This window comes from Diaphorina citri, unplaced genomic scaffold (genome assembly GCF_000475195.1).
Source record: "Diaphorina citri unplaced genomic scaffold, Diaci psyllid genome assembly version 1.1 scaffold908, whole genome shotgun sequence".
Lineage (NCBI taxonomy): Eukaryota > Metazoa > Arthropoda > Insecta > Hemiptera > Psyllidae > Diaphorina > Diaphorina citri.
The window spans coordinates 32,643-59,309 of record NW_007378339.1 but is presented as its reverse complement, the minus strand read 5'-3'; the positions used below and the strand labels follow the sequence as shown (position 1 = coordinate 59,309).

The 26,667-nt window shown below is 37.6% G+C and overlaps 2 protein-coding genes across 2 annotated transcripts; one reads left to right on the top strand and one right to left on the bottom strand.

Annotated features, from left to right (window-relative positions):
- Nucleotides 1-360: 360 nt before the first annotated feature.
- LOC103512989 (ATP-dependent RNA helicase vasa) lies at nucleotides 361-22,051 on the bottom strand. The gene is made up of 14 exons (XM_026826313.1): nucleotides 21,936-22,051; nucleotides 21,482-21,576; nucleotides 20,378-20,468; nucleotides 11,781-11,924; nucleotides 10,996-11,127; nucleotides 10,254-10,409; nucleotides 9,297-9,592; nucleotides 8,436-8,621; nucleotides 7,268-7,486; nucleotides 6,640-6,871; nucleotides 5,936-6,076; nucleotides 1,974-2,171; nucleotides 1,324-1,454; nucleotides 361-864 (listed from the first exon to the last, which is right to left on the bottom strand). The coding sequence occupies exons 2-14, from the start codon at nucleotides 21,551-21,553 to the stop codon at nucleotides 661-663; spliced, it is 2,202 nt and encodes a 733-aa protein (XP_026682114.1). The 5' UTR covers nucleotides 21,554-21,576; nucleotides 21,936-22,051; the 3' UTR covers nucleotides 361-660.
- On the top strand, nucleotides 16,103-26,055 carry LOC108252849 (potassium voltage-gated channel subfamily KQT member 1-like). Its single transcript, XM_017445633.2, has 5 exons — nucleotides 16,103-16,852; nucleotides 17,236-17,350; nucleotides 17,744-17,900; nucleotides 22,946-23,068; nucleotides 24,544-26,055. Exons 1-5 carry the CDS (start codon nucleotides 16,666-16,668, stop codon nucleotides 24,634-24,636), a joined length of 675 nt encoding a protein of 224 aa, XP_017301122.1. The 5' UTR covers nucleotides 16,103-16,665; the 3' UTR covers nucleotides 24,637-26,055.
- Nucleotides 26,056-26,667: the final 612 nt, after the last annotated feature.

The following is a 26,667-nucleotide window of genomic DNA, read 5'->3' as shown; positions in this document are numbered from 1 at the left end:
AATCCAAAGCCTATCAATATTTTGGAAACAGGAACCCATATTTCTTAATTTTAATTAGTAGGTAATTTAGAATCTGCCCTTGAAGTTTTTCCTATTGTCAAAATTTAAATAAAATTAGGCCTCTAAGTTCAATGTACGTTTTTCTATCTATCATACATGGGAGCCATATTTCTTATTTAATTACTATGTATGTGTAAATCTTCTATCGAAGATATAATACAAGTTGATTAATTGGCTAAGATCCTAGATATAAAGCACCAAAACGGTCACCCGTTCAAATACTAACCACACTTCAATGGTACCTAGATAGATTTAGGTTTAGAAGAAGAAGAAGAAAAAAAAAAGTGAACGCCTTAGCCCATAAAAAAAGGAGAAATGAGATTCAACCACTTCAAAATCTCATTATTATTATCCTTTCTTTTTTTTTTTTTACTTCGTAAAATGATAAAAAAAGAGCTTCAATCCTAAGCATTGCCAACCACGAGGTTATTTATTTACTTATTTACCAGCCACTCTAACATTCCTCTATCCTTTTAAAAGATCGTCTTTAAACGTCTATAGAAAAAAAAGGTCCCATAATTTCTCAGCACTCCTCCATAATGGGGTCTATCAAGCTATCAAGTCCCCACACGCCTCCACAAACGTCCCAACTCCCCACTCCTAGTCCCAGCTCTCCTCGGGCTCCGTAGCCCCGCTCCCGCCCCACACCGGGGCAGCATCGGGGTCATGTCGAATATCGCGCGCACCAAACGCATCTCCGCCGCGTCCGTAACCACCACCGCCTCCGCCAAATTTGAGGAACTCGGGCACGGGCTGCCCCGCCTGCTCGAGAATGCGGACCAGATCCTTCGCAATAGCACCGTCCTGGGAAACATATACGGAGCGATAAGTTTCTACTGGGGGAAAATTGATTAAAAATAAATGAATTAGGAATTGAAAGGAATTTTTAATTGCGTTATGCATACGTAAATGCTCGTCACAAAATTTGTGTTCTTCAATTATTACACCTAGATAGATTTTATGACTTGGATTCGAACCATCAACCTCCAGATCCAAAGTCCAACGCGATAACCACTACGCCTTTGAAGTTGGGGAAAAATTGATCATCTAAGCAGGTCACTGATGGCTGATAGTTAAATATTGTGACAAAATCAATTCTTGTTTTATGGATGGGACTAACTAAATGCCGAGGTTTTTTCGTGTCTAAAGCGAAGAGAGAAGACAGGGTAGGAGAAAGCCTGGCGTTTCGAGAACGAACTTAATCTGTTTAAAAAATCCGCCTTTGGGCGAGAATCGAACCTGGGACCTAACAAGATCACATACCTGGTCAGGATCATAGAAGGACGTAGCTCTTCCCTTGTTACCCACCCGACCTGTACGTCCAATCCTATGTACATATTCATCTATCTCCTGTGGTAAATCATAGTTTATAACGTGACGGATTCCCTTGATATCTGAAACAAATGAAACATCGATAAATATTCTGCAGCTCCACACAATTTTATAAATTTTCAATACCTACACCAAATATATTCAAAATTTCAAGTCAAGACACCTAAGAACAGAAAAGAAATGTCTATATCTATGAACAGAAAATGTCTATGAAACTATTGATTGGATGTTGGAAAGTGCAGACAATTTTTGAAAAGAGAAGATCATAATTGAGAAGATCATAATTGAAATGAATGCTATGAACCTGAGCTGACTCCTCCCCAGTCGACACAAACTTTAGCTATCATGTGCAAGTTTGGTCGTCAATATTGTTGTTAGCCTCTTAGCATTACCCAGGGTGCACCAAGTGGAGTCGGACTAACATTGACAGAGAGACAGAGCTATCTCATACATAAGGTCTCGATATCCGACTTTGATTTGCTGCTTTGTTTCATTCAATACTGTTTTCATTGTTCATGTTCAACTTTCTTATAATTATGTATGTCAAAATGTACGTTCATACGATTAATAATAACACTTACCCAGTCCTCGTGAAGCTACGGCAGTCGCTACGAGCACCTTCATTTTCTTCGTTTTGAAGTCGTGGATCGCTTGTTCTCGCTGCGACTGAAGTCGGGATCCGTGGATAGAGGTCGTAGCGATCTCAGTCTCACACAGGTAGCACGCGATGAAGTCAGCATTGCGAATTGTGCTCACGAACACGATCACACCGTCCTCGTCTGTGGAGAATAGAATAGATTAGTAGTGAAGAAAATAGAATAATAAAATCATTGACTTAAAATTACCAGATAAAAAGCCTTTGGCAAAGTGATTGTACAGAGCTCTAAAGAACAAGTGAAAAAGAAAAAGATGAATACCTGTATTACTTTCTTTGTTATAGGATAAGGAAAGGGGAAAATACATCAGAATTCAGAATCAGGGTGTCTACCAAAATGGAAAAATAAAATTCCCTGGCTTTTCCCGGTTTTCCATCCATTTTTTCCAAATTTCTAGTCTACTTTTTCAAGATTTTCCACCCTATTCCCACTGCGTCACAACAGATCTTTTTTTTTTTTTCTTCAAGTAATGTTCCCAAGCCTGTTCAACATTAATTCTCCAATCTTTTTTCATTCCCCTAGGGTAAGGGCTTAAGTCCTCCATTCGCACATGAAATAAGTAACTGCTCCGCATTTTTTTTTGTAATTATCAAATTAAAGGTCTTTTTACCAGGATCACGAAAATGGTGGTGCAAATTTTGTCCAGAGAACCATAAAGCCAAAAAACAAAAAAAACTGGTTTTTGGGGGATTTTTTCACATTTTCTCACACAAATGAGCTCTGATCTCGAAATTTGTCGCGACGACCTATAAACTCAAAGCGAGAAACTTTTAGATAACACTTCAGTCGTTAATTTAAGACCGGTTTCAGCGTCATCTATGTTAAGCTACGCCGAGGAAGGCCAATAAATGGATGGGTGACTTAAACAATATATTGGTAGTTATTAGGAAACATTAAAAGGAATAAAGGGAGAACGGGCTCTAGTCTTGATTTTAAATTATTACATGAAAGTAAAATAAAAAATCAAATCTACAATAATAAACTAGATATTAAACAAATTAGGTAGGTACCTACATAACATAGGTATTTCTTTAACCACGATCGAATAAACTACGGGCTAAAAAATTTCCGGAGGGACGGACCCAGCTTGTTGGTAGAATCATTTTCTTTTTGTTACAACAGTATTTTTCTGCTTCGCCTTTTCCCGTGTACGGACGGGGTTGGCGTTTTTCGTCAGCCTCTCAATCAGCCCTAACTAGGGTGATTGCTTTGGGCCGACATTTGGTTTTAGCTACAAATTTTATGAGTGGATGCCCTTCGCACTCAACCTTTGCTATTACTTTAGCAAGGGAAATTTAGTTTACCAGTAGTTATCATTAAAATAAACATGATCCATAATGTACATAGTAAGTAGCTATTTACATTTTGCAACACTTTCCTGACACCACACACAAAATCCCAAATTACATCGTGAGCAAAAAAGTGCTGCAGAAATGTAGAGTACCATTGTACTTACCACTAACAAGTTCGAGATGCGCGAACAGTGAGAGAGTTAGAAAAAAGAACTACTCAGTTAATGACTCAGACTTGGGATCTGAGTTAAACTCAGATAGAGAGACCGAGTTACAATAATTACAGGGTTTATACGCTTTTCCTGGAATGAAATTCCATGACTATTCCATGACTTTTCCAGAAAAATAGGGGGCGGAGGTACTTAAAAATCAGTAAGATTACCCCCTTCATTCAAATAAAATATGCAATATGCAGAACGTCAAGGAATATGAGGGTGAATGCGCCGCAGGCCGTTTTTCGGAAACACTTGATATTTAATTTGACCATGTTTAATTTTTGACCGGGTGACAAATTCCATGACTTTTCAGGTTTTCTTTAAATTTTCACGATTTTCCAGGACTTTTTCGCCGATTTTCAGATTCCATGACTTTTTCAGGTTTTCCAGGTCGCATATAAACCCTGAATTATCATGTTTTATGATCTGACTCATTGACTGAGTTAGTCCACTGAAAAGGGTATCTTTTTATTAACTTACTGACTCTTTTCATACCTCTTTTACGACTATATTCATTCTGAGCATAAAATCATAAAATGGAGTATCAAATTGGTAAAAAAAAAAAAAAAAGCTAAATTTATTTTGAGCATAAAAAAAAAAAATGGAATATCAAAAAATTTAAAAAAAAAAAAAAAAAAAAAAAAAAAAAAAACCTCTTTGTTCATTACAAAGAACTAAAAGGTTTTTATTAAAAAAAAAAAAAGTTCCCCCACAGAACTTAACTTCCCTTATAGAAAGCCAACAAGAACTAAAAGAAGTGGTAACAAAAGTAATTTCACAATATAGCAACCCTGTTTAACAATCAAAAATGGGCTTTTAAAACCCTTTAAATCCTGTGTATTTATGAACCTGTACAACATTTGATACTTATACTTTGATACGTATAAGGCCTTATACTGGGATGATTTTTTCCCCTTCTCAAAAGTAAAACTTATGAAAAACACCCTAGGAAAATAGATCAGATAGAAAAAAATCTTCTGCCAGCCTAGTTACCTTGTAAGCGCTCGGTCGCGGGTTCCTTGTAAGCGCTCGGTCGCGGGTTCCTTGTAAGCGCTAGATCGCGGGTTCGATTCCCGTACGGGGCGAACTTTATCGCGAACAAACAAATTTCGTTTCTGAAAAGGCTGGCTTTTTCCTATCCTATCCTTCTCTCTCTTTTTCGGGCTTTCTAATATCCGGTCTTCCTAGGCAAAAATAAATAAGATAGTAGTTTACACTTTTTTAGTACATAAAATATCATAGGATGAACTTCAACAGAAAAATATGCTCAACTACAACAAAGCCCTGGGCTATCAATTAAAAACAATCTATCACTCTAATGTTCCTTGAATTCAATCTCTTTTCCTTACAAAGTATAAAAGGCACAAGAAAATTACAGCTAACAGAATAGAAATAAAAAAGAAATTTAAAAAAAAAAAATTGAGAAATCTCAAATTTCAATAGAAATCTCAAATTTCAATCAATAATAATAATAATAATAATAATAATAAAAAAAGAGGAAAGTAAAAATGAGAATTTTGAAAATTAATTGGAAAAAATGAAACAAATAAACGTTAACCATTTCAACTTTTTTGGTGAAAAAATTGAACAAAAGAGGTAATAAAGTGGTCAAATCAAATAAAAAATTGTACATTACTTGAAAGAATTAAAAAAGTATTTACAAAAAACATGAAAAAAAACCCCTTTTTTACATAGTTTTTGGTAGAGAAGAGAGCGCTAATTTTTTACAAACTCAAAAGCCAGATAATTCTCATGTTAGTAATACCCTCTTTTTTCGCTGGCCTTTTCAAACCCCTTTGTGGCCTTCTAATGAGACTTAGAATCCCTGGAAATGGTCATATAATTAATTATTTAAGATCGTATAAAGCACCAAAACGGTCACCCGTTCAAATACTAACCACACTTCAATGGTACCTAGATAGATTTAGGTTTAGAAGAAGAAGAAGAAGAAGAAGAAGAAGAAGAAATTTTGTCAAAAGAGAACGAATGTGCCATCAAATTCAAGGAGTTTTTTGCTCGATTATTGTTCCATACATAATTTCAGAATATTTAGTTCTCAAATCATGTGAGAATCTATTCTTTGTCATAAAAAGAAGGGAAACTGTTAAACTCTCACAAAAAAATCTAAAGAATACATGGTTTTATTAAGTTAAAATTTATACCCCAGCAAGTCTAAACACGGTCCTATGTATCTTTATGGGTTTAGGATTAAAATTGTGAAGACTACAGAAGACCAAAACCAAAGGATTACAATAATTCAGTATATCAAGTGTCCAAAGGCAATTGGTACAGTAGAAGTGGCAAATAATTTACATAAAAAAATCTCAAGTTAAATGACCTACTAAAAGGTTAAAGGGCCTGATTAGGGAGAAAAACAAACCTTTTTCTCTCAGTAGTTCGAGCAGCTTCTTTTTCTTCTGCTGTTTAGGAACTTCGAGTATAGTTTGTACGACGTCCGTGCTAGCGCCTCCTATGATGCCGACAGCAATGAAGATGTAGTTCTTCATGAATTGACCGGAAAAACAAAAAAAATTTCTGAATAAACTTTTTTTTTTTTTTTTTTTTTTTTTTTTTTTAAATATCGAGGAATCGGTAACTTTGTTAAGTTTCATATGTGAAGAAAGAAAGGGACACAGTAAGGAAGAAAGGAATCAAGAAATAAAGGAGGGAAGAAAGGAATAAAGAAATAAAGAAGGGAAGAAAGGAATAAAGAAAGAAAGGACCGAAGGAAGGAAGAAATAAAAAAAAGGAAGAAAGAAAGGATATCTTACCTTCTGAATAGTCTCAGGGAATGTAGCGCTAAACATGAGCGTCTGTCTATTAGCCACATCGGGCATGGTGCTGTGTTGCATCACATGTTGTATATCTCCCAGGAAGCCCATGTCCAACATCCTATCGGCCTCGTCCAGAACTACAAAGCGTACGGAGGCCAGAGAGATACGGCCTCGGTCTAGAATGTCCTTGAGACGGCCCATCGTGGCCACCAGGATGTTACAGCCTTTCTGTTGAGGAGAAAAGAAGAGGCATCATAATGAATAGGGAACAGGAAGAAATAAAAAAAAGGAAGAAAGAAAGGATATCTTACCTTCTGAATAGTCTCAGGGAATGTAGCGCTAAACATGAGCGTCTGTCTATTAGCCACATCGGGCATGGTGCTGTGTTGCATCACATGTTGTATATCTCCCAGGAAGCCCATGTCCAACATCCTATCGGCCTCGTCCAGAACTACAAAGCGTACGGAGGCCAGAGAGATACGGCCTCGGTCTAGAATGTCCTTGAGACGGCCCATCGTGGCCACCAGGATGTTACAGCCTTTCTGTTGAGGAGAAAAGAAGAGGCATCATAATGAATAGGGAACTTTTTTTTTTCAAATTAAATTTACGAGTGACTGCATTCGACGCGTGGCACTTTCGAGGTTAAATGACCACAATCAAGGAATTTCTGGGTAAAGGCAAATAAATAACATTACAGTGAGCTTTAGTCTGGCTGCAGGACAACAAGTACTAGGGAGTATACCAGCCTGAATTTTTCTTGCTAAAGAATTAGCAAAGGTCGAGTGTGAAGGGCATCCGCTCGTAAAATTGGTAGCCAAAACCAAATGTCAGCCCAAAGCAATCAGTCTAGTTAGGGCTGATTGAGAGCCGAAAAACGCCGACTCCATCTGAACACGGGAAAAGGCGAAGAAAACGAAGAACATGACAGTGAGACTTACCTCAAGCTGTCTATTGAAATGCATAGACGAGGCTCCTCCGTAGTGCAAACATATCTTGAGCACAGAGCTGTAGGCATACTTGCAGGCCACCTCATGAATCTGCATCACCAGTTCTCGAGTAGGTGCACATATGATAACCTCCGGCTGAGCGCAGTACCCTGTCACTAGCTCGCCTGGGGACTCTAATAGATGATGCATGATTGGAATGAGGAATGCAGCCTGGCGAGGAGAGAAAGAAAAGTATGGATGATTTGAAGAGATCTATTTGGTAGAAATAGAATCGGCAATTAGAAAAAAAAACTCCAAAAAAAAAAAAAAAAAAAAAAAAAAAAAAAAAAAAATGAGTCTTTCATCGCCATTTTTATGTAGCAGCAATGACACAACTGCCATTAGACTCGTGTGGTCTGTGTCGTAGCATGCCCATCCCGTAGTATAATCTTAATTAAAAGCATTAAAACACACACAATACACCGTATTTTCCTTTCGATTTTCCCCTGTTTTGGCGTAATAGCGCCTGTATTAAACCACAGGAAAAAAAATAATAATAATAAAATATGGTGTGAACATCACACGACTTTCCATTACATTTGCGGAATACGTATTTTTTTTTTAAGTGAAAAATTTTCCAAGTCCCAAACCGCCTATGTGGCGGCCAATTTTTGGTCGAAAATTTCCTATCTTAAAATACTCCCCGTGTAAAGGAATCATATAAAGTATGAAAAAAAAAATGATTTTTTTTTTCGAAGTTTGAAGCAACATTGACTTTGGTTGATATCTGGATGAGTTACTGTCCGATTTTTACTAATTGTTACAGTCGCATCTTTGGACCATACCGGGATATCATACCAAATTTGATCGCTTTACGACAAACCATTCTTGAGATATTTTGTAGTATGTTTTAGGGCCGAATTTTAAACTCGGATCATCATTTAATCCTGGTCAGGATTAGCTTCTAGGAGAGCTATTCTATGTGGGAAAGTAATGTTGGACAATTAGTTTGACTAACTAAGACAGGAACTGAAAGTAGCTTTAAAAGAAATTCTTAAAACCTCTCCGAACACTCCAAGCCTAACCGCCCCTAAAAGGTAATCCGGTTTTAAAATTTGACCCTTAGTCTCATTCGAGCAGGATAAACAAGGTATATTCTATTCTATTCTATTCTGCTTACCGTTTTGCCGGACCCAGTCTGAGCACAGCCCATCAAGTCTCGTCCTTCTAGTCCGGCCGGAATAGCGTACTTCTGAATCGGCGTCGGTTTCGTGTAGTTGGACTTCTTGAGATTTTTCACGAGGATTTCCCGTAGTCCGGCGGATTCGAAGGATTCAATGGGTCGAGGGGGATTGTCACCAGATACCTAAAGAATACAGAGTACATAGATCAAGTAAATAAATTATTTATCTTCTTCTTCTTCCTAGCCTTTTCCTACTTAAATAATAATAAATAGGGTCGGCGTTTGTCAGTCCAGTCCCTTCCAGGCAGTCCTATTATTGTACCTCATGCCCTGTTAATTTTTTCTCACTCAAGTCTTGATTCACACAATCAGAAGTAGTAAATAAATATTTATGTATAAAACGGTGAATTTTTATGTACTTGAAAATTGTGTTTAAGACATACCTAGTATCTAATAGTAATAAAAACGGTAAGAATAATGTTTAAGACAATTTGTTCAAGTGTGGTAATATCTTAGAACATCTAGTTAAACATCAAATTCTTCTCGTCATGAAGAGAGATAAGAAAAGGCCAACTTGTAAATTGTTGATAGACTTTACTTTGTAGTAATAAGGAAAGTAAAAATGACATTTTAAAAATCAAAATTCACAGGTGGGCCCCATCTTCCCATGGAATAGATCAGATCATCTTCCAATCAATTGAGAGGCACAACCTCTCAGTCTCATTGTAATGACACAAACATATTACGGAAAACTGGGTTTGGAATTGCAAGAAGTTACATGCCCAAGTCCATTTCTCAAATAAACAAATTACTGCACAAATGGCCAATTTGTAATGTATGCTAAATAATCCCGCATACCTTAACTTCGACATTCTCCCAGCCGCTGAAATTGATCCCGGTTTGAATCCCGCTGGAAAACAAATTGTCCTCGCTCTGGTCCACGTCCTTCGGGATGTACAGCGGGGGCTTAGCGGGGTCAAACGGGGCCCCATCCGCGCCCCCGGGCGCCCCGCCTCCAGCCCCCTCGGGCTTCGGCTCGGAACATTTGAAGCAGGCATCGCGTTTGGCGAAGTTAGAGGCGCCGCACGAGCACATCCAGTCCCCTGGCTTGGAGTTGCCCCGGTCACCTCCACCTCCTCCGCCACTGCTGAATCCTGAGGGAAGAGAAGCGGAGATGAATGTTTTTGTTGGTGCTGTTATTTTTTCTTAGTTTTTTTTTTTTTTTTTAAGTTTTCAACTGAACTGATTTGTGATTGCAAAATAGAATTTGATTGTTTATCTCCAACTTGGTCAACTTTCCTGCCCCAATACACACATTCAATCCGTTTTCTTCCATCATTTGTAGATCATCCTCTACACTACAGCTACCTGAAAATGGCTACTTGGAGTACTTGGTCTATGGCGCATAATGTCTCTATAGCGCTGTCAAATGTTCTTGACTTGGGGGGCTGAGCGCTGCCGCGCTCCTTTTAATATTTCATTTGTAATAATAAGCAAGTTACTATGTGTGATTGCAAAATAAAAACAAACAAGTTTACACTTTAAATTTTCCTGGAGCTAGTAAACGTGGAAGGTTGCTCGCCTGCCTTGTAAGCGTCGCGGGTTCGATTCCTGCTCGGGCCGAACTTTATCCCGAACAAAAAAAGGTTCGTTCTCGGAATGGCTGGCTTTTTTCCATCCTTTTCTCTTTGATTTCATGGCAATAAGACCTCTGATATAACATACTTGTTACAGTTCTCTCTATTAAACCTCCTATTATTTTTAATCAACGTACTGTTGCCACTGATAAGTAATATAATGAAAAACTTGACTTACCATTTGAACCACCACCAGGTTTTGGCTCGGAACATTTGAAACACTTGAATCTGGACGCAAAATTGCTCGCACCACACGAACATGTCCAATCTTCTCCTCTGTCACCGCCTCCACCACCTCCATTTCTACTTCCATACCCATTGCTAGCGCCACCACCTGAAATAATAACAGCCATTGTTAATAGAATTGAAGCATGAAGAATAGAAAAAGAGAAATAGAATAATGAAGGGAAAAAGAAAAAAATAGAAAGCGAATGAAAAAGAAAGAAAAATAAAACCGTGTTTATCCTTCTCGAATGAGACTAAAAAGTCCCAGCAGTCTAACAAGGTCTTGTATATTTTATATAGATTTAACATGAATTTCATAACACACTGTAACCACAAGAACGCGAGTTTGATTCCCGCCTGGAGCAGATTTTATCCTACAGAGATAAGGGTCTCTCTCTATTGCACTTGTTCTCAGAACTCGGAACCGTTTGGTACGTTCTCGGAACGTACGGAACACAAACGGAACGTTCTCGGAACAGCTGGCAAAGATTCGTTTTTCGAACTGCTGGCTTATCCTGAACAGGTAAGGTTCGTTCTTGGAATAGCTGGCTCTCAAACAATCAATTATGGGTGGGAGGAACTTTATAGTAAACAGATAAGATTCGTTCTTGGAACAACTAGTTTTCAAGATTTCCATTGTTACAGCTGATCAAAACTTCCACAGCACTGTTTGGCTAAAATCAGAGTTCACTCACCACCACCTGGTTTGGGCTCATAGCATTTGAAGCATTTGAATCTCGATGCGAAATTGCTCACACCACACGAACATGTCCAATTTTCACCTCCGCTGTTACCTCCGTAGCCATTGCTACCACCGCCTCCTCCACCTGAAATATTTCGAAAAGACAAAATTATCATGACGAAACCTAATTCTATTATTATTATAAACATGTAAATTATTGGCACCAACGACCTAATGTCCACAGTGTTAAAGCACCTGAAAGGGAGGGGCATATAAATAGGTAGAGCACTAAAAACAAATCAATAAAATTTTATCAAAATTGTGTTCAAGCATACCTACTAATGCTAGCCACAGACAGAAACAATCAATAACAATTTATTGATGAGCTGCTCAAAGTTTGGGTTGCCAGATGACACAGCATACTACTCAAACAAAATTGTTGCATTAAAATCAGAATGAAATGATTAAAAATTGTTCTGACTTATTCCCCATCTACTTTTTTCTTTTTCTATTGAATATTTGTATTTCACTTTTTTCTTTATTATTATTATGTAATTTGTTACCTACCATTTTGTACTTTGTAATTTAAATAAATAAAGTGGTGCAATATTAAACTGTTGAGATAATGGGACTACATGTCCTAATTCGACAGTCTAAATAAAGCACTAATACTAATACTAATACACATTGATTTTATAAGTAAATTTATAATTTCATGACCTCACTTAGACTCAAACCATTAACCTCCGAATCCAAAGTCCACTAACTGCTCAGAAAGATTAAGCACTTGTAACTTACCACCTGGTTTTGGCTCGGAACATTTGAAACACTTGAATCTGGATGCAAAATTACTCTGACCACATGAACATGACCAGTCTTCACCTCTGTCACCTCCACTTCTATTACCTCCGCCTCCACGACCTGGTCGACTGGAGGAGAAACCTAGGAATAAACATATTACACAGGTATAAATAGGGGACATGGTTAGCTTAAAGATAACATCCACAAGCTCATAGAAACAAAATCATATCAACTCTTTTAAACTGTTAGCATAATAGGAGAACTCTTAAAGTCAACAAAAAAGAAAAAAAAAAAAAGAAAGAAAGAGAGAGAGTGTGAGAGAGAGAGCATGGAAAAGGAGAAGGCAGAGCAAGAGCAACAAACAGGAACAAGAGGGAATATATAAGAGAGGCATGGAAGTAGAATATTTTGAGTAGTACCTACAAATTCATCATAACCGACCAAAGTTCTTTCCAGTAACTATCGTAATATACCTACACAATAATTCTACCAATGTACTAGAACTCCTCCTATGACATATGACTCCTATCAGAAGGTGAAGGAGAAACAAGAACCATTTTATGCTCTGGCAAGCATTATTTTCTGCTATGTCAGCATTGAGAATATTAGAACCTACCTACAATCCTTTCACTCAATACTCAGAATGGAGGAGTTGCAATTGGGAAAATATTATTATTATTAAAAGGTCGATTCCGACGTAAAAAGGTGTGAAAAATCCGAATCTGAGGTGAAAACACCGAAAAAGTAACTTTAAAAGGTCGACAATTCAATTTTTAATTGCTGTTCTAATGAAAAAGTTCAAAGAGTTGTGACGTCAATTTCACGTCAAAATGCGCAGAAACAAATGAAGCGGGAGTCATGAATTATGACGTCATTGCCTACGGAAGCGTATGCCGTGACGTCAAACTTTACGATTTACCGCTATTTTTTAAGTCGATTTATCTCGGTATCTAGAAGTCGTAGAAGAAAAAGAAAAATTCCGTTCTTCCTTATTTTTCCTGCTCTATGACTTTGAAACATCACCCAAGTAAGCGCAACTGATCTATTCTGCCGTGCTAAGCGAAAACGCCGTATGTCAAAAACCCCTACTTTCGGGAAATCGAGTTTAAAGATTTCGGCAAACATACGTTTTTGGCAAACATACGTTTTTGACATACGGCAACACGTTTTAGTGGGTTTTAAGGGGTTTAGGATAAAGAAGAAAAAATATAGGATCAAAATTTATTATCATAGGAACCATTTGGCACCAAAAACCAAAAATCGATTTTCTTGACATACCCCGTTTTCGCTTAGCACGGCAGTAGACAGAACTCAATGAACCTTGAAGTTATAGATCCACGTGCACCGATCAAAAGTCCAATCACCTCAATATCCTGTAGTCCATATTTCTCTAGTACATAAAAATTGACTATCCCAGGTTGACAAAGACCTGTTGGTTTTGTTTTCACCTTTGTCAACTCAACCGGGAAGTGCTGGCTGTGAAAAGACCAAATTCTTCCCAACTCTTTTTTCTGAAATACCAAATACCTCGTGGTTCGAAAGCTGTCGGCAAAAAAAGAAAAAAGGCGCTAACTCGGTGGGAACTCCAGACAGACGATCACAAAAGTCCTCTTTCTGCCGGCAATTTTTGTAGGAACAAAAACTTGTTCAACTTTGAATGAAAACTAAACAAAACTACGTAGTTTCGATACTTACACAATGCAGTCTGTTGAGGGAAAGCCTTGGACTGTGTATGGTGGAATTTTTCACTGAAAACTTTCGAAAGAGAAAAGTAAAAAGTAAAGGAAGGGAAAAGAGGAAAATGCGAAAACACGTATGGTGGAATTTTTCACTGAAAACTTTCGAAAGAGAAAAGTAAAAAGTAAAGGAAGGGAAAAGAGGAAAATGCGAAAACACGGTGGGTGGAAAAGCTGACCATGCGCTTTTAGTTCCTCTCTTTTTGTTCTCTTATCAACTTTTTACGAGCGGACCCGAGTTTTGACGAAGTCACTTCGTTCGGGTGTTTTGTTCCCTACAAACTCGCGCTTCGAATAAATTTGAGCAATGGTAAAGTTTGTTGAAATCAATTAATTTCAGGTTATTAAATGACATTTGAATGGAAAATTCAATTTATTTCTTGTCTTAAGTTGTTTTAAAGCGAATGAAATGTCTGAGAAAAGTGAGAAAACCAAAGAAAAAAATAAAAACCAAATATTGAAATCGAACGCACATTCTAGGGATCGTGTGAAACAACCCTAAAATTAGCGCAATCATTGAGCGCATGCGCATTTCTGAAATTTTAAAAAATCAAAATATTCGACATTTCTCCCGCCCCTAACATTTTGCTGATATTTTTCCACTTTTTATCAATTTTAAAACTTTTCATTCATTTTAATTGTTTTTTACCTATCTCAGGGTAATTATTTGTACAGTAGAATCATTAGGAAGCTATTATTCTGAAAATAATGAACGATACTCATCTGTGATGTGTCTTGTTTGATTACAAACCCCAAAAACAGTTAAATGCAACAGGTAAGAAATGAGAATCAGAACTTCCAGGATTGGTGATCCAAGATTTAAATTAATCTGAAAGCAAGCTAAGTTGTAAGTATTGAAAAAAAAACTTGATAAAAAAATAATGAATGTTGTTCTCTCTCTGATTTCAGATCTCATAGTAGTTGTTGCCTCACTGATTGTGCTGACAATAGGATCCAATGGACAAATCTTTGCAGCATCGGCCATCCGAGGGATTCGGTTTCTACAAATTCTACGCATGCTTCATGTTGATCGTCAAGGAGGAACATGGAGACTGCTTGGATCTGTTGTGTTCATTCATAGACAGGTGGGATTTTTTTGTTTTATTTTATTTTATTTCTTTTATTTATTATTATTATTATTTATAGCATGTGGAAGGTGGTTGGATGGAATCTGGAATAGAATAGAATATACCTTGTTTGTACTGCTCAAGTGAGACTAAAAAGTCCCTTTACCCCTTAGGTTGATGCATGACAGCATGATGCTCCTTTCTCTTGAAGGAGCTCTAGCCAAACCCTGGCACCATAAATAACACCTTTTTTTAAAAAAGCAAACATGAATAGGGACAGAAAAGTACAGCTTATTTTGTATTCTACATCAGAAATTTCTTCCCCTTTTTTACTGATGTAGAAGTTTGTGAGGCTTCCTCAGGTCAATATTGGGGTCAAAGCCTCCTTTGCGGTTGAATCTCAAACCAACTTCTGATGTTGAACCCATTTTTTTTTTTTTTTTTTTTTTTTTTAATTTTTGAATCTCAAACCACCTTTTGATGTTGAACCCATTTTTTTTTTTTTTTTTTTTTTAAATTTTATTATTATTAATTCAGCCTAATTTTCCTGTTCTTCATTTAAATCCAGTCTGAGTTTTCTCATTGTTATTTCAGGAGCTCATCACCACTTTGTACATAGGATTCTTGGGTCTGATATTCAGCAGCTATTTTGTCTACCTGGCAGAAAAAGATGAGAAGAATGAGGTCGTGGGAGGCAAACCCAACAGCTTCAATACGTATGCTGATGCCTTGTGGTGGGGAGTGGTGAGTGAATTTTCCACACTATTGTGTATTTACACTTGGAGAAAAAATTATCGGCACATGAGGTACACAATAGGGCTGCCTGGAAGAGACTGACAAGAAATGCCAACCCTATTTAAATAGGAAAAGGCTAGGAAGAAGAAGATTGTTTTACACTGTCATTCAGTTGTCAGATAGCCAGCCTAGTTAGCTTGGTTGGTAGTGTGTCTGCCTTAGTGCTAGGCCATGGGTTCAATTCCACCCAGGCGGATTTTATCCTAAACAGTTAATGTTCGTTCTTGGAACAGCTGGCTTTCTCCTATCCTGTCTTCCTTCTCTCTTTGATTTCAGGATGATAAGACCTTAGCAAAATCTGCATCCAATTTTCCAATTGGACTTGTGGGGGTCTTCTAGGGATTTTTTTTTCTTCAGTTCACTAAAGCATTAGTTCTTCTCCTATCGTTTCAGATAACAGTAACCACCATAGGGTATGGAGATGCAGTTCCTCAAACCTGGATGGGCAAAATTGTGGCCTCCTGTTTCTCTGTGTTTGCCATCTCATTCTTTGCTCTTCCTGCGGTAAGAATTGAAAACCTACTTGAATTCGAAGTACGATTACGATCGTAAATATCCCTACACTTATTTGAAAGCTTGGAGGGTAGTGTGTCTGCCTTGTGAGCACTAGGGGTTTGATTCCCGCCCAGGGCGGATTTTATCCTGAACAGTTAATGTTCTTTCTCCTGTCTTCCTTATCTCTTCTTCTATATTGAGGAGCCTAAAGCAGGTGAGTACCTGGTTAGTTATGAGTCAGCAGGGTGGTGCTTCAGCTACTACAGGTGCTGACTGTAACAATGCTCAACGTCGGGATAGTGAGGGGGACGTGGTGTTCTATATTGAGGAGCCTAAAGCAGGTGAGTACCTGGTTAGTTATGAGTCAGCAGGGTGCTCCTTCAACTACTACAGGTGCTGACTGTAACAATGCTCAACGTCGGGATAGTGAGGGGGACGTGGTGTTCTATATTGAGGAGCCTAAAGCAGGTGAGTACCTGGTTAGTTATGAGTCAGCAGGGTGGTGCTTCAGCTACTACAGGTGCTGACTGTAACAATGCTCAACGTCGGGATAGTGAGGGGGACGTGGTGTTCTATATTGAGGAGCCTAAAGCAGGTGAGTACCTGGTTAGTTATGAGTCAGCAGGGTGGTGCTTCAGCTACTACAGGTGCTGACTGTAACAATGCTCAACGTCGGGATAGTGAGGGGGACGTGGTGTTCTATATTGAGGAGCCTAAAGCAGGTGAGTACCTGGTTAGTTATGAGTCAGCAGGGTGGTGCTTCAGCTACTACAGGTGCTGACTGTAACAATGCTCAACGTCGGGATAGTGAGGGGGACGTGGTGTTCTATATTGAGGAGCCTAAAGCAGGTGAGTACCTGGTTAGTTATGAGTCAGCAGGGTGCTCCTTCAACTACTACAGGTGCTGACTGTAACAATGCTCAACGTCGGGATAGTGAGGGGGACGTGGTGTTCTATATTGAGGAGCCTAAAGCAGGTGAGTACCTGGTTAGTTTTGAGTCAGCAGGGTGCTAAAAGAAAGTCGGAAATACACATTGCGCTTGCGTAACCACGAGGAGTTTAGGATCCACTATGCATATGAATTTTTAGGAAAGCACTAAAAGGAACTCCTAATCATTAAGGTACGACTGTGCATTCGGCCCAAGCTTAGTGGTGCAGTGGTTAACGCGTTGGACTTTGGATCTGGAGGTTTGAGTCCAAGTCAAGTAATAAAATTTTTTAATAATTGGGAAACGATATTTATGACAAGCATTGAAGAATGCTTAACACAATTAAAGTTTTCCTTTTTCTCCCTCCTTATTTCTCAGTAATTATTACCATTTTAATTGAATCTTCAATTTTATTTCAATTTACCCACAGGTACACCAAACAGGGTTCGGAGGGAGGGCAGATGTCTGCAGAGTCAAACCAGTTCAGTGACAGAGGTGGTGAGTGATGAGATGGATTTGGAAATGGAGCCAGAACGAATCACACAGTAAGTCACGGCCTTCAAAATACTATCCTAGATTCATAGCTAAAACTAAAGAAAAGTGTTTTTTTGTCTTTTTTCCCCTTTTTGGAAGGAGCGCATGGGGAGTAATATTGAGTACACTACCTACATATTTTTAGAAGCTATCCAAAATTCGATAAAAGGAGTGCTGTGATCCTGCAATGTATTATGTAATATTATCAAACCCACAAAATACATGAGAATTTGTTTAGACTGCTGGGATAAAGGGACTTATTATAGTCTCATTCGTGTAGGATAAACAAGGTATGTTCTATTCTATCCTAATGTAAGAAATTCCTCAAAATGAAAACAAGATATTTCCAATACAAAATAGCCACCATCGCGCATCCTATGTAAACGATTTCCCTGTTTTTCCAGACTCACTGATGTACATAGGAACGCCATTCGAGCAATAAGGAAAATCAAATACTTCGTAGCGCGAAGGAAATTTCAGCAAGCACGTAAACCATACGATGTGAGGGATGTGATAGAACAGTATAGTCAGGGACATCTCAACATGATGGTCAGGATCAAGGTGAGTTATACAGAAGGATCCGGGTTCGAATCCCACAACTTTTTAACTTTCCAAGGAAGAATGACCTAATAGTCAATAATACCTCCTGCATTTGTAAACAACAAGAATATATGTATGTAATGGAGCTTCTAATGGGGTCCCGTGGGACTAGGGTGTAGAGCAGTATAGTCAGGGACACCTCAATATAATGGTTAGAATCAAGTTAAGCTATACAAAAGGGTCCGGGTTCGAATCCCAGGATAAACTTGTGGATTTAGAGTTAGACACGAAAGAATTTTAGAATTCACGAAAGAATTCTTCAATCAAAATCTCTGCAAAAGTTCAGCACATTCGTCCGAACACGAAATCTCTTAAAAACGTTCTATTTCTCGAGCCTTGGTGTCCTGACACATTGGAGTTAAGGAAAAAAAAAAAAAAAAAAATGCAACTTTTCAATGATTTTTCTTGACAACTTTTGAAGATGAGGATGATGATAATAATAATGGACTCTGGAGTGGAAGGTAACCACAAGGTGAGGTTAACGCCGGAGGCGTTCTCTACCATGTGTGGCTATTTTCGGCTAGAGGGCGTTTCGGGCTGTGGGTTAGTCCAAAAAACTGAAAAAATCCAAAAATGTGGGTTAGTCCGGTTTACCTCTTGGCCCCTCAATTCTCGTCATTCGTATGATCAATCTTTACTCTGGTAATGCCGCCACTGGTCGCTACTCGATTAAAGTATCTACTCAATTGTCCTCACGAGGCTGAGTGTACCCCGAACTCCAAGCACAGAGCCGAAAAAACTTCCACTCCGCCGGGGATCGAACCCGACACCTCCAACGTGCAAGCCTAGTGTGATACCCACTCGGCCACGTAGGTTGCTCTTCAAAACTTAAATTAAGTCTAACCTCTAATTATGGTCCTCGCCAAACAATTAAATGCTGTAAAATGTGTATCTGTAGGTTTACAATTGAATCTCTCTTCACAAAATGTCATCTTTGGTCACATGGTCACAATTTAATTTTGAAAAAAATCTACAAAGTAGGGGCTTTGTTTCCTTTAATTTTATAATTTTAGACCTTTTTTTTCCCCTTCGATTTGTAATTTTGATTTAATTTGATTTAACTTTTTATAAATTTTTAAAAAAATATCCTAGGTAATTGAAATTAGATCTAAATTCTGGACCAGACAATTTTTTAACCCTTGTCTTTTGTATTTTATCGACTTCTGTTTTAACCCTCTCGTGTATATCCTTGATTCTAGTCTACAAACGAATATTAGCTCTAGTCTCATTTTTTGTTTAAATTAAACTAGTGTGCCTTGTTAATACATTCCCTAAATTAATACTTAATATGATATGATCTCTTTTAGAAAATAAAGTCTAAGTTTTTTTTTTCTCCAAGTCAAACTTTTTTTACTTAATGATTTTAGTAGTCTTCTGATTTTCAGTGCTGATCTTTCACTGTAGAAATTAGAAATAGGTAGGTAAAATGAAAAATAACAGTTTTTTTTTGGCTTTTTGGTTCTCTGGACAAAATTTGCACCACCATTTTCGTGATCCTGGTAAAAAGACCTTTAATTTGATATATAGGTCGACTAGGTTTGGATAAGTCCTTCTATGGGGACAGACTGACAGTGACAGACAGACGACACTGAAGCGAATACAATAGTCCGTCCCTTATAACTTTTTATTACTATTGTAATAATAAAGGAAGGACGGACTAAAAATCAAGAAAAGAGTCGATTTTTGAAAGACACTATTTATAAAATAGAGATGCGACTTTTGACTCATCTTTGGGATTGAATCCCAACTGAGCAACGGCAGTAGGTATTAGCTTAGTGAGAATTGATGAACTCATCAAAATAAAATAATCTCAAGTCAGAAGTGATGACCTAATAAAAAAAATAGCACTAAAAACTGACCATCGAAATTTTGACCCGATTACATTACTTTCCTTCCTATAGGATAAGGAAAGTAAAAAAATGACCTAATAAAAAAAATAATGTAAAAGGTGTTTCATTTCAAATCTTGAACAACTCTTTTCTGTGTCTCACCATTTTGCTATCACATTCAAAAATAATTTTCTGCTATTGCAATTCGGCGAAAGCTAAAGCTGCTACAACAACAACAACAACAACACCATTTTGCTATCACATTCAAAAATAATTTTCTGCTATTGCAATTCGGCGAAAGCTAAAGCTGCTACAACAACAACAACAACAACAACTGAAAAATTTACCATTGTTCCATTCAGTTTCTAATAATCAAGCTGTTGTCAATATTCCAGTGGTGACTAGACCTATGCCATAAATGAAAATGCCATAGGCATTAACCCCACCCTTGATCACACTTTATTTTGTACTTATATGTACATTATGTTACCATTTGTAAATATTTATTCTGTAAATAAAGTTTGATCTAATCGTTTAATAATAATAATAATAATAACCTATTTCTATTCTATTTTTATGTGTGAAATGGAAATTTAACAAAATACATACCTCCTCTACCACCTCCACCTCCTCCTCTGTATGAAGTGTCATCACCCCATCCATCATCCACAGGGGCAGGGATGCCTCTGCCTTTGGAACCCTGGAAGAATCAAATGATAGGATTTTAATTTAAAACTGAGAAAGCTAGCCTTTGAATTTCCACAGAAGGTCATATGAGAGACGAGAAAAGACATTCTGCAAACATTGATTATTTAGAAAGAATCACATCTACTGTTCTAGTCAAAGGCCAATAAAAAAGAAGTTTGATTTAGTAAAAAAAATGTTAATTAACAATATTAATGTTCATTGAGAGTAAAGAGACTTTTTAGCCCTATGCTGACAGTATAATAAGCAAGGCACTATATATTTATATTCTCTTCTCTACCAATTTTAAGTCATTATTTTAGCAGACTATTATTTTACCAATTGGTTCTCTACTGTTAACATAAGTCTATCATCCCATACCTATAAAAAAGGTGTTTCACATTTTTACTTTCCTTATCCTATAGGAAGGAAAGTAATGTAATCGGGCCAAATTTTCAATGGTCAGTTTTTAGTGCCAAAACATGTTTTGAGGTCCCTAGAGCCTAAATCCAAAGTTTCAGCTATTGGTCTGTGTGTGTGTAAACAAAATATCTCAAGAATGGTAAGAGCTAGAGACTTGAAATTTGGTATGGAGCTGTCAAATGTGACAAGGATGTGACAAAACTTTTGGTTAAAACCGGTGCAACGCTTAGTGGCATTTTACCACTTTTTGGCGGTTTTTGGTGTAATTTAACAATATCTTGGGAATGGTATGAGACTTGTAATTTGGTATGTAGTTACTTTCACAAATGTGACAAGAATGGAACACAAAATGTATGGTTTAGATAGGTGCTGTGCTTGGTGGTATTTTGACCACTTTTGACAGATTTTGACCGGGTTTTGGCAGTTTTCAGCTATACCGACTGCAGTGTAGTAGTCACTACACAGTTAGAGATATTGTAAAAGTTAGGGTAAAAGAACTCTCAAATAAGCATCATTCAAGAGGATAAGGAAAGTTGTGTGATGTTCACACGAGATTTTCATTTTGGAGCAAAATTGGAGGAAGCAAAAATAAGATTATGTACTTACAAATGATGGCATTGTAGCAACTGCTACTGGAGCTGAAGAAGTGTAATCATCATCCCAATTATCGTCACCCATTGTGCTGTGTTACGATTGAATTACTGCGGACAAAAACAGTACAACATTATTAGCCAGAGCTACAGTTTCATGTTATAAAAGGGGTTTGATAGAAAGAACTGTAAAGGTTTTATCATTCCGAAATCAAACAGAGAAGTACAGGATAGGCAAAAGTCAGCTGTTCTAAGAACAAACCAGTAATTATGCAGAAGTCACATCTGTGGAAAAGAAAAGCTCCTTTTTGTATTTAACCTAACCCTATAATAACACTAATCACTACTCCAATTGTGGAAACTCCTTCTTGCATTTAACCTAACCCTATAATAACACTGGTCACTGCTTGTTTGTGCCAGTTCCTTTGGTAGCAATATTCCACGGACGTGACTTCTGCACAAGTACTGACCTTGGAATGTGTGTGAGGCAGAAAAGGCTTCCAACATCAGTCTCTCAGACAGCCTAACAAACCTTGGTCTGAGGCTTTTTCCACCACACATAAACGATGGTCTGAGCGTGACTGGGAGGCATATAGGGATGATAAAATCGTGGTGTGGAAAATATAAAAAAAAAAAAAAAAAAAAAAAAAAAAAAAACGCAGAGTAGCTTGTTTCTTGTCACACCAGAGTTTGACGGGACAAATGAACAAAAAATAGGCCGGGTCCTGCGGAAACATTCATGAAATGGGCTTGGGACACAATGTGTTAACTGTAATTCAACTCATATAAAGGTTAAACGCTTCTATATGCGAAAAACTTCATCAGAAGATTCGAGTTTGTATGTGATTCACTTGTTTAGCCCCAGCCTATAATTTGCATAGGTCGCGGCGCGGGTTCGATTCCCGCCCGCCGAGAATTTTTATCCTAAACATGAAGGTCCGTTCTCGGTACTGTTGGCTTTCTCCAGTTCTATTCTCCTTACCTCATTAATTTAGGGATGATAAGATCGCTTTCACAGTTACAAAAAAAAAAAAAAGAAAGGAGTTTGCCTGAAGGCATGTAATGTGTTCCACCGTTCCAACTACTTGCCCCAAAACGCCCCTTTTTTAAACTTTTGGAAAAAAGAAAATCGTAAGTAAAAAAATTAAATCTTTCAATTTAAAAGTTCATTCCCCATTTTTGGTTTCTTCCTCAGAGCATTCTCACTCAGGTAGCTAAACGGGCGAGTGTGCTAAAGCGTCGCAAGTCCAAAAACAAAATGGACGCTCCTTCAGCATCAAGTCAACCTGCTGGTGCTGCTAGTGTAAATATAAAATGAATTTTAAAAATTGCCGCCGGGACAGCTATCGCACGTCGTCCGAGCTCATCTCAGCCCTGTTCATAAACACACCCTGATTACCAGGCGAGCGTCTTGACCATTACGCCAGCGAGGCAGGTGACTTCTCTACATCTCCTTTTAACAGTACGTCTCATATTTCAGGAGCTACAAAGGCGACTAGATCAGACCCTGGGCAAACCAGGCAGCTATTTGGCGGGGATAGATCGATCTGGCAATATCAAACCTATGACGATAGGAGCCCGACTATATCGCGTTGAACAACAGGTAAGTATTTTTTAACATGACTTCAACGTCACTGAATAATTTACTTACTTGACTTTCCGTATCCAGCTCGTTCGTCAAATCTTGTCAATCCAGAAAAGAGCGGTCTGGATGGTCGTGTGTTCCCCCTGTAAACCTAAAAAAAAAAAAAAAAAAAAAAAAATCAAAATCGACCTATCTCTGTTCCTCTACAGGGTATCCTTGGGTCAGGTTTTGCTCTCAAAGTTCAGCAAAAGCAACGCCAGAAGCATTTCAACAGGCAAATACCAGCGGCTGCCATGCTGATACAATGCTTGTGGAGGTGTTTTGCAGCGGACAAGTGTTTCAATAGTCAGGCTACGTGGGATATCTACATTAAGGAACCACATAGCTCCAAGGACAACTCGTCAATCAGCAAAGTAAGATATGAATTCATTAGATTTTGTATTACCTATCTATTAACACATTGCGTGCCACGTCACACGCTAGGGTGTGACAGTGCACTTGTCGTTCTGATCCTGTCACACCCTAGGGTCCGACACCATGTTCTTTCTTTAAACCCATGTCATACTCTGGAGTGTGACCACAAATGTATTCTGGAGCTCTGGAATGTTATACTCTCCATCCGGCGACAAACTACCTGCCTCTCATAGTTAACGAAGACCGATCATACGGTATGGACGAGAATTTTTTTTTTTTGAAGAGGTTTGACAGAGGGAACTGTAATAACTGTACTTTTTTAAGCGAATGCAAATATCAAGTTTTTTTTTAAAGAGGTTTGACAGAGGGAACTGTGACTGCTAGACCCGAAATCGAAGAGAGAAGGAAGACAGGATAGGAGAAAGCCAGCCGTTCCGAGAACGAACATTATCCCATCAGGATATAGTCCGCCCCGGGCGAGAATCGAACCCGCGGCCTAGCGCTTACAAGGCAGACGCGCTACCAACTAAGCTAACTAGGCTGGCTATGGACGAGAAAATTGTCAGAATTTATCTCGTATCTAATGGAATAACGTAACTTCCTCAAGAACTAAGTTCCCTTTTACAATAACTAAATGCCATTAGATGTGCGATATGTAGCTCTGCCATTTCGTGTGATCCTTTGGATTTAAGTTCGTTTAAAACTCCTGTGCATTTAAGTTTGTCCTAAAAATCTACTGTTTTGTACAAGGCTTATGGTACCTGAGATCAATTTTTTTTCTCCATCTCTTCTGTTAGTACTGGACATGGTATCTCGTTTTTATAGTTTACCAGCCGAAATCCTTAATGCATGGCCGTTCATGTCACTCATCCATTTAGTGGTCTTGCTCGGCGTAGCTTAACAAAACCGAACCGGAAAATAGCCTATAACCTTCACGGGAGTGCTGCTGCAGCACTCCCGTGAAGTTTCATAGCAATCGGATGAACGGTTTGGCCAGGCATAAAGTTCGAACAAACACAAACACACACAAACAAACAAATATTCATTTTTATATATTAGATGATCTCTTCTGTTTTCAGTTGACCCTGATGGATCGAAAGCTGGACCAGATAGTTTATTTACTTAACGCACATACACACATACATAGGCCTTCCTTAGAAGAACAAGTGTAGTAGGTACCATAGATTTAATTTATATTTCTGTAGGTTTATAATCTTGTCTTTGGATTATGGGGTTCTCACACTTCGAAGGGGGGAAATTTTCAGACTTCAATAGTCATCAATTTTTTTTTCTGTTTATATATTATTATTTTTTTTTTTCATTTATATTTAATTTCAAATTTTAAATTGTATTTAATTTCAATTTTTAAATTGAATTTAATTTCAATTTTTGAATTGAATGGTTTGACAGAGGAAACTGCAGAAACAGAGGTCTTATTGTCCCAAATTCAACGAGAAAATGAGGACAGACTATCACTAGGAGAAAGCCAGCCGTTCCGAGAACGAACCTTATCTGGTTAGGATAAAGTTCGCCGCGGGCGATAATCGAACCCTCATATCGATTGTTTGAGAGCCCCCTGATCTCTTATTCACGTCTTTCTTGCCTCTGGTAAACCTTATAATACAGATCTTTATTTTTCAGCGAACACACTACATTCTCTTAAGTAAAATGTATACTTTATGATTTTACACACACCAGAGGTAAAATTTTGAACAATCTTTACTTTCGTGTATTCATTTGAACTTTATGAAGAGAGAAAAAAGAGATGAATTTTTTAGAGGAATGTGTAGGTACTTTATTTTCTGTCAAGAAATGCTAACAATAATACAGAAATGCCACACCTCTTAAGCTAAGTCTATCTAAAAGGGAAGGAGATGAGGGAGATGAAGAGAAAGAGAGGCAGAGAGAAAGGAAGAGAAAGAGAGGCAGATAGAAAGGGAGAGGGAGATAGAAAAATTGAAAGAAAGAGAGAGAGAGTATAATACCTACCCGTACTTATCAACATATATGTATTTACTTTATTTTGGTAATTATGATGTAGGTAACTAAGAAAGAAAAATGAAGAAAAAAATACACCTTGAGTGTAAGTATAGAAAACATTATAAAAAGAATGAAATTTATTTCCGAGGTCCAAAATGAACAATTTTTCGTTTACCCTTCTTTCGTGAATAACTTCTTAAACGCTCTCGTCTTTTTTATACTTTTTGAACAGTTAGAATATATTTTCGTTTAGATTTTAAACAAAATATTAAAACTTAAACTTCTTGCCTTGACTTTTATTATGTATCTAGTGATTCTAGTGTTAATAGATAACAACGCAATTTTTATCATTTAAAATTAAAATTTTCAAATTGATTCACTTTGTAATTTTTAGATGTAGATCAAATGCCTTTTTTTTATTTTTGATTATTTTTGAGTATCGATTTCCTGTATGCATTGCAATCTTGATACTATTGTACATTTTCGTAGCTAAGGGCAATTTTGATGGTTGGGACCACAATGTGAGTTTAACTTTCGGATCCAGCAATCTGATTGAATGAAACGCTGAAATATGATGTCTGAAACGTCTGAAATATGAATCAATCAATCCGATCGCTTAAATAAGAAGTTCAAATCAAATCATGAATTTTCTTTGTGGTAAAGCAGAGAGCTTCTCCACAACTTTTGTGGGTATCACAGCATTACTGAGTAACGTCTTTACTATTAATTGAGGGGCCAAGAGGTAAAATGGACTTAACCCACACTAACTTCATTTTGAATTGGATTCAAAGTCTAGGAGTGGCACTTGAGTGTTGTGGGTTAGCCCACCTTACCATCTTCATATCTTTGTAACTACAGCTGATACTCTTGAGGATCTAGTTCACTGAAAAGAGTAGTTCATTTTTTTAGCTCAATGAATCTTTACACATCTCTATTGTCTTGCCCGGGGAGGACTAGAAAGTAAAAAAGTCTAATTTTTCAGCTAGGTGTAGCTAGTAGGGACTCTAGCTAAATAATATATTTCTGAAAAATGAATGTTTTTTCCATGATGGGAATAGAACCCGGGACCTTCTGCATTTATCTTCATAGGTGTAGTCACGATTAATTTTTTTTCTGCTGAGTAAACAAGCAAATAGAATTAAGAAGATTCAATAAGTTTTATTCAATTATATTTTAGCGCTAAAATGATCCATTAAAATTAATTTATTTAACAGGTAAATTTA

Bases quoted from the DNA above. Each gene is read 5' to 3' on its own strand.
- LOC108252849 (XM_017445633.2), top strand. From the start codon at position 16,666: ATGCTCAACGTCGGGATAGTGAGGGGGACGTGGTGTTCTATATTGAGG. The intron at 16,853-17,235 runs GTGAGTACCTGG...ATTTACCCACAG, and splicing joins TATTGAGGAGCCTAAAGCAG to GTACACCAAACAGGGTTCGG. The intron at 23,069-24,543 runs GTAAGTATTTTT...TTCTGTTTTCAG, and splicing joins TATATCGCGTTGAACAACAG to TTGACCCTGATGGATCGAAA.
- LOC103512989 (XM_026826313.1), bottom strand. From the start codon at position 21,553: ATGGGTGACGATAATTGGGATGATGATTACACTTCTTCAGCTCCAGTA. The intron at 9,593-10,253 runs GTAAGTCAAGTT...CTCTTCCCTCAG, and splicing joins ACCTGGTGGTGGTTCAAATG to GATTCAGCAGTGGCGGAGGA. The intron at 2,172-5,935 runs GTTTGTTTTTCT...TATTCTCCACAG, and splicing joins CGAACTACTGAGAGAAAAAG to ACGAGGACGGTGTGATCGTG.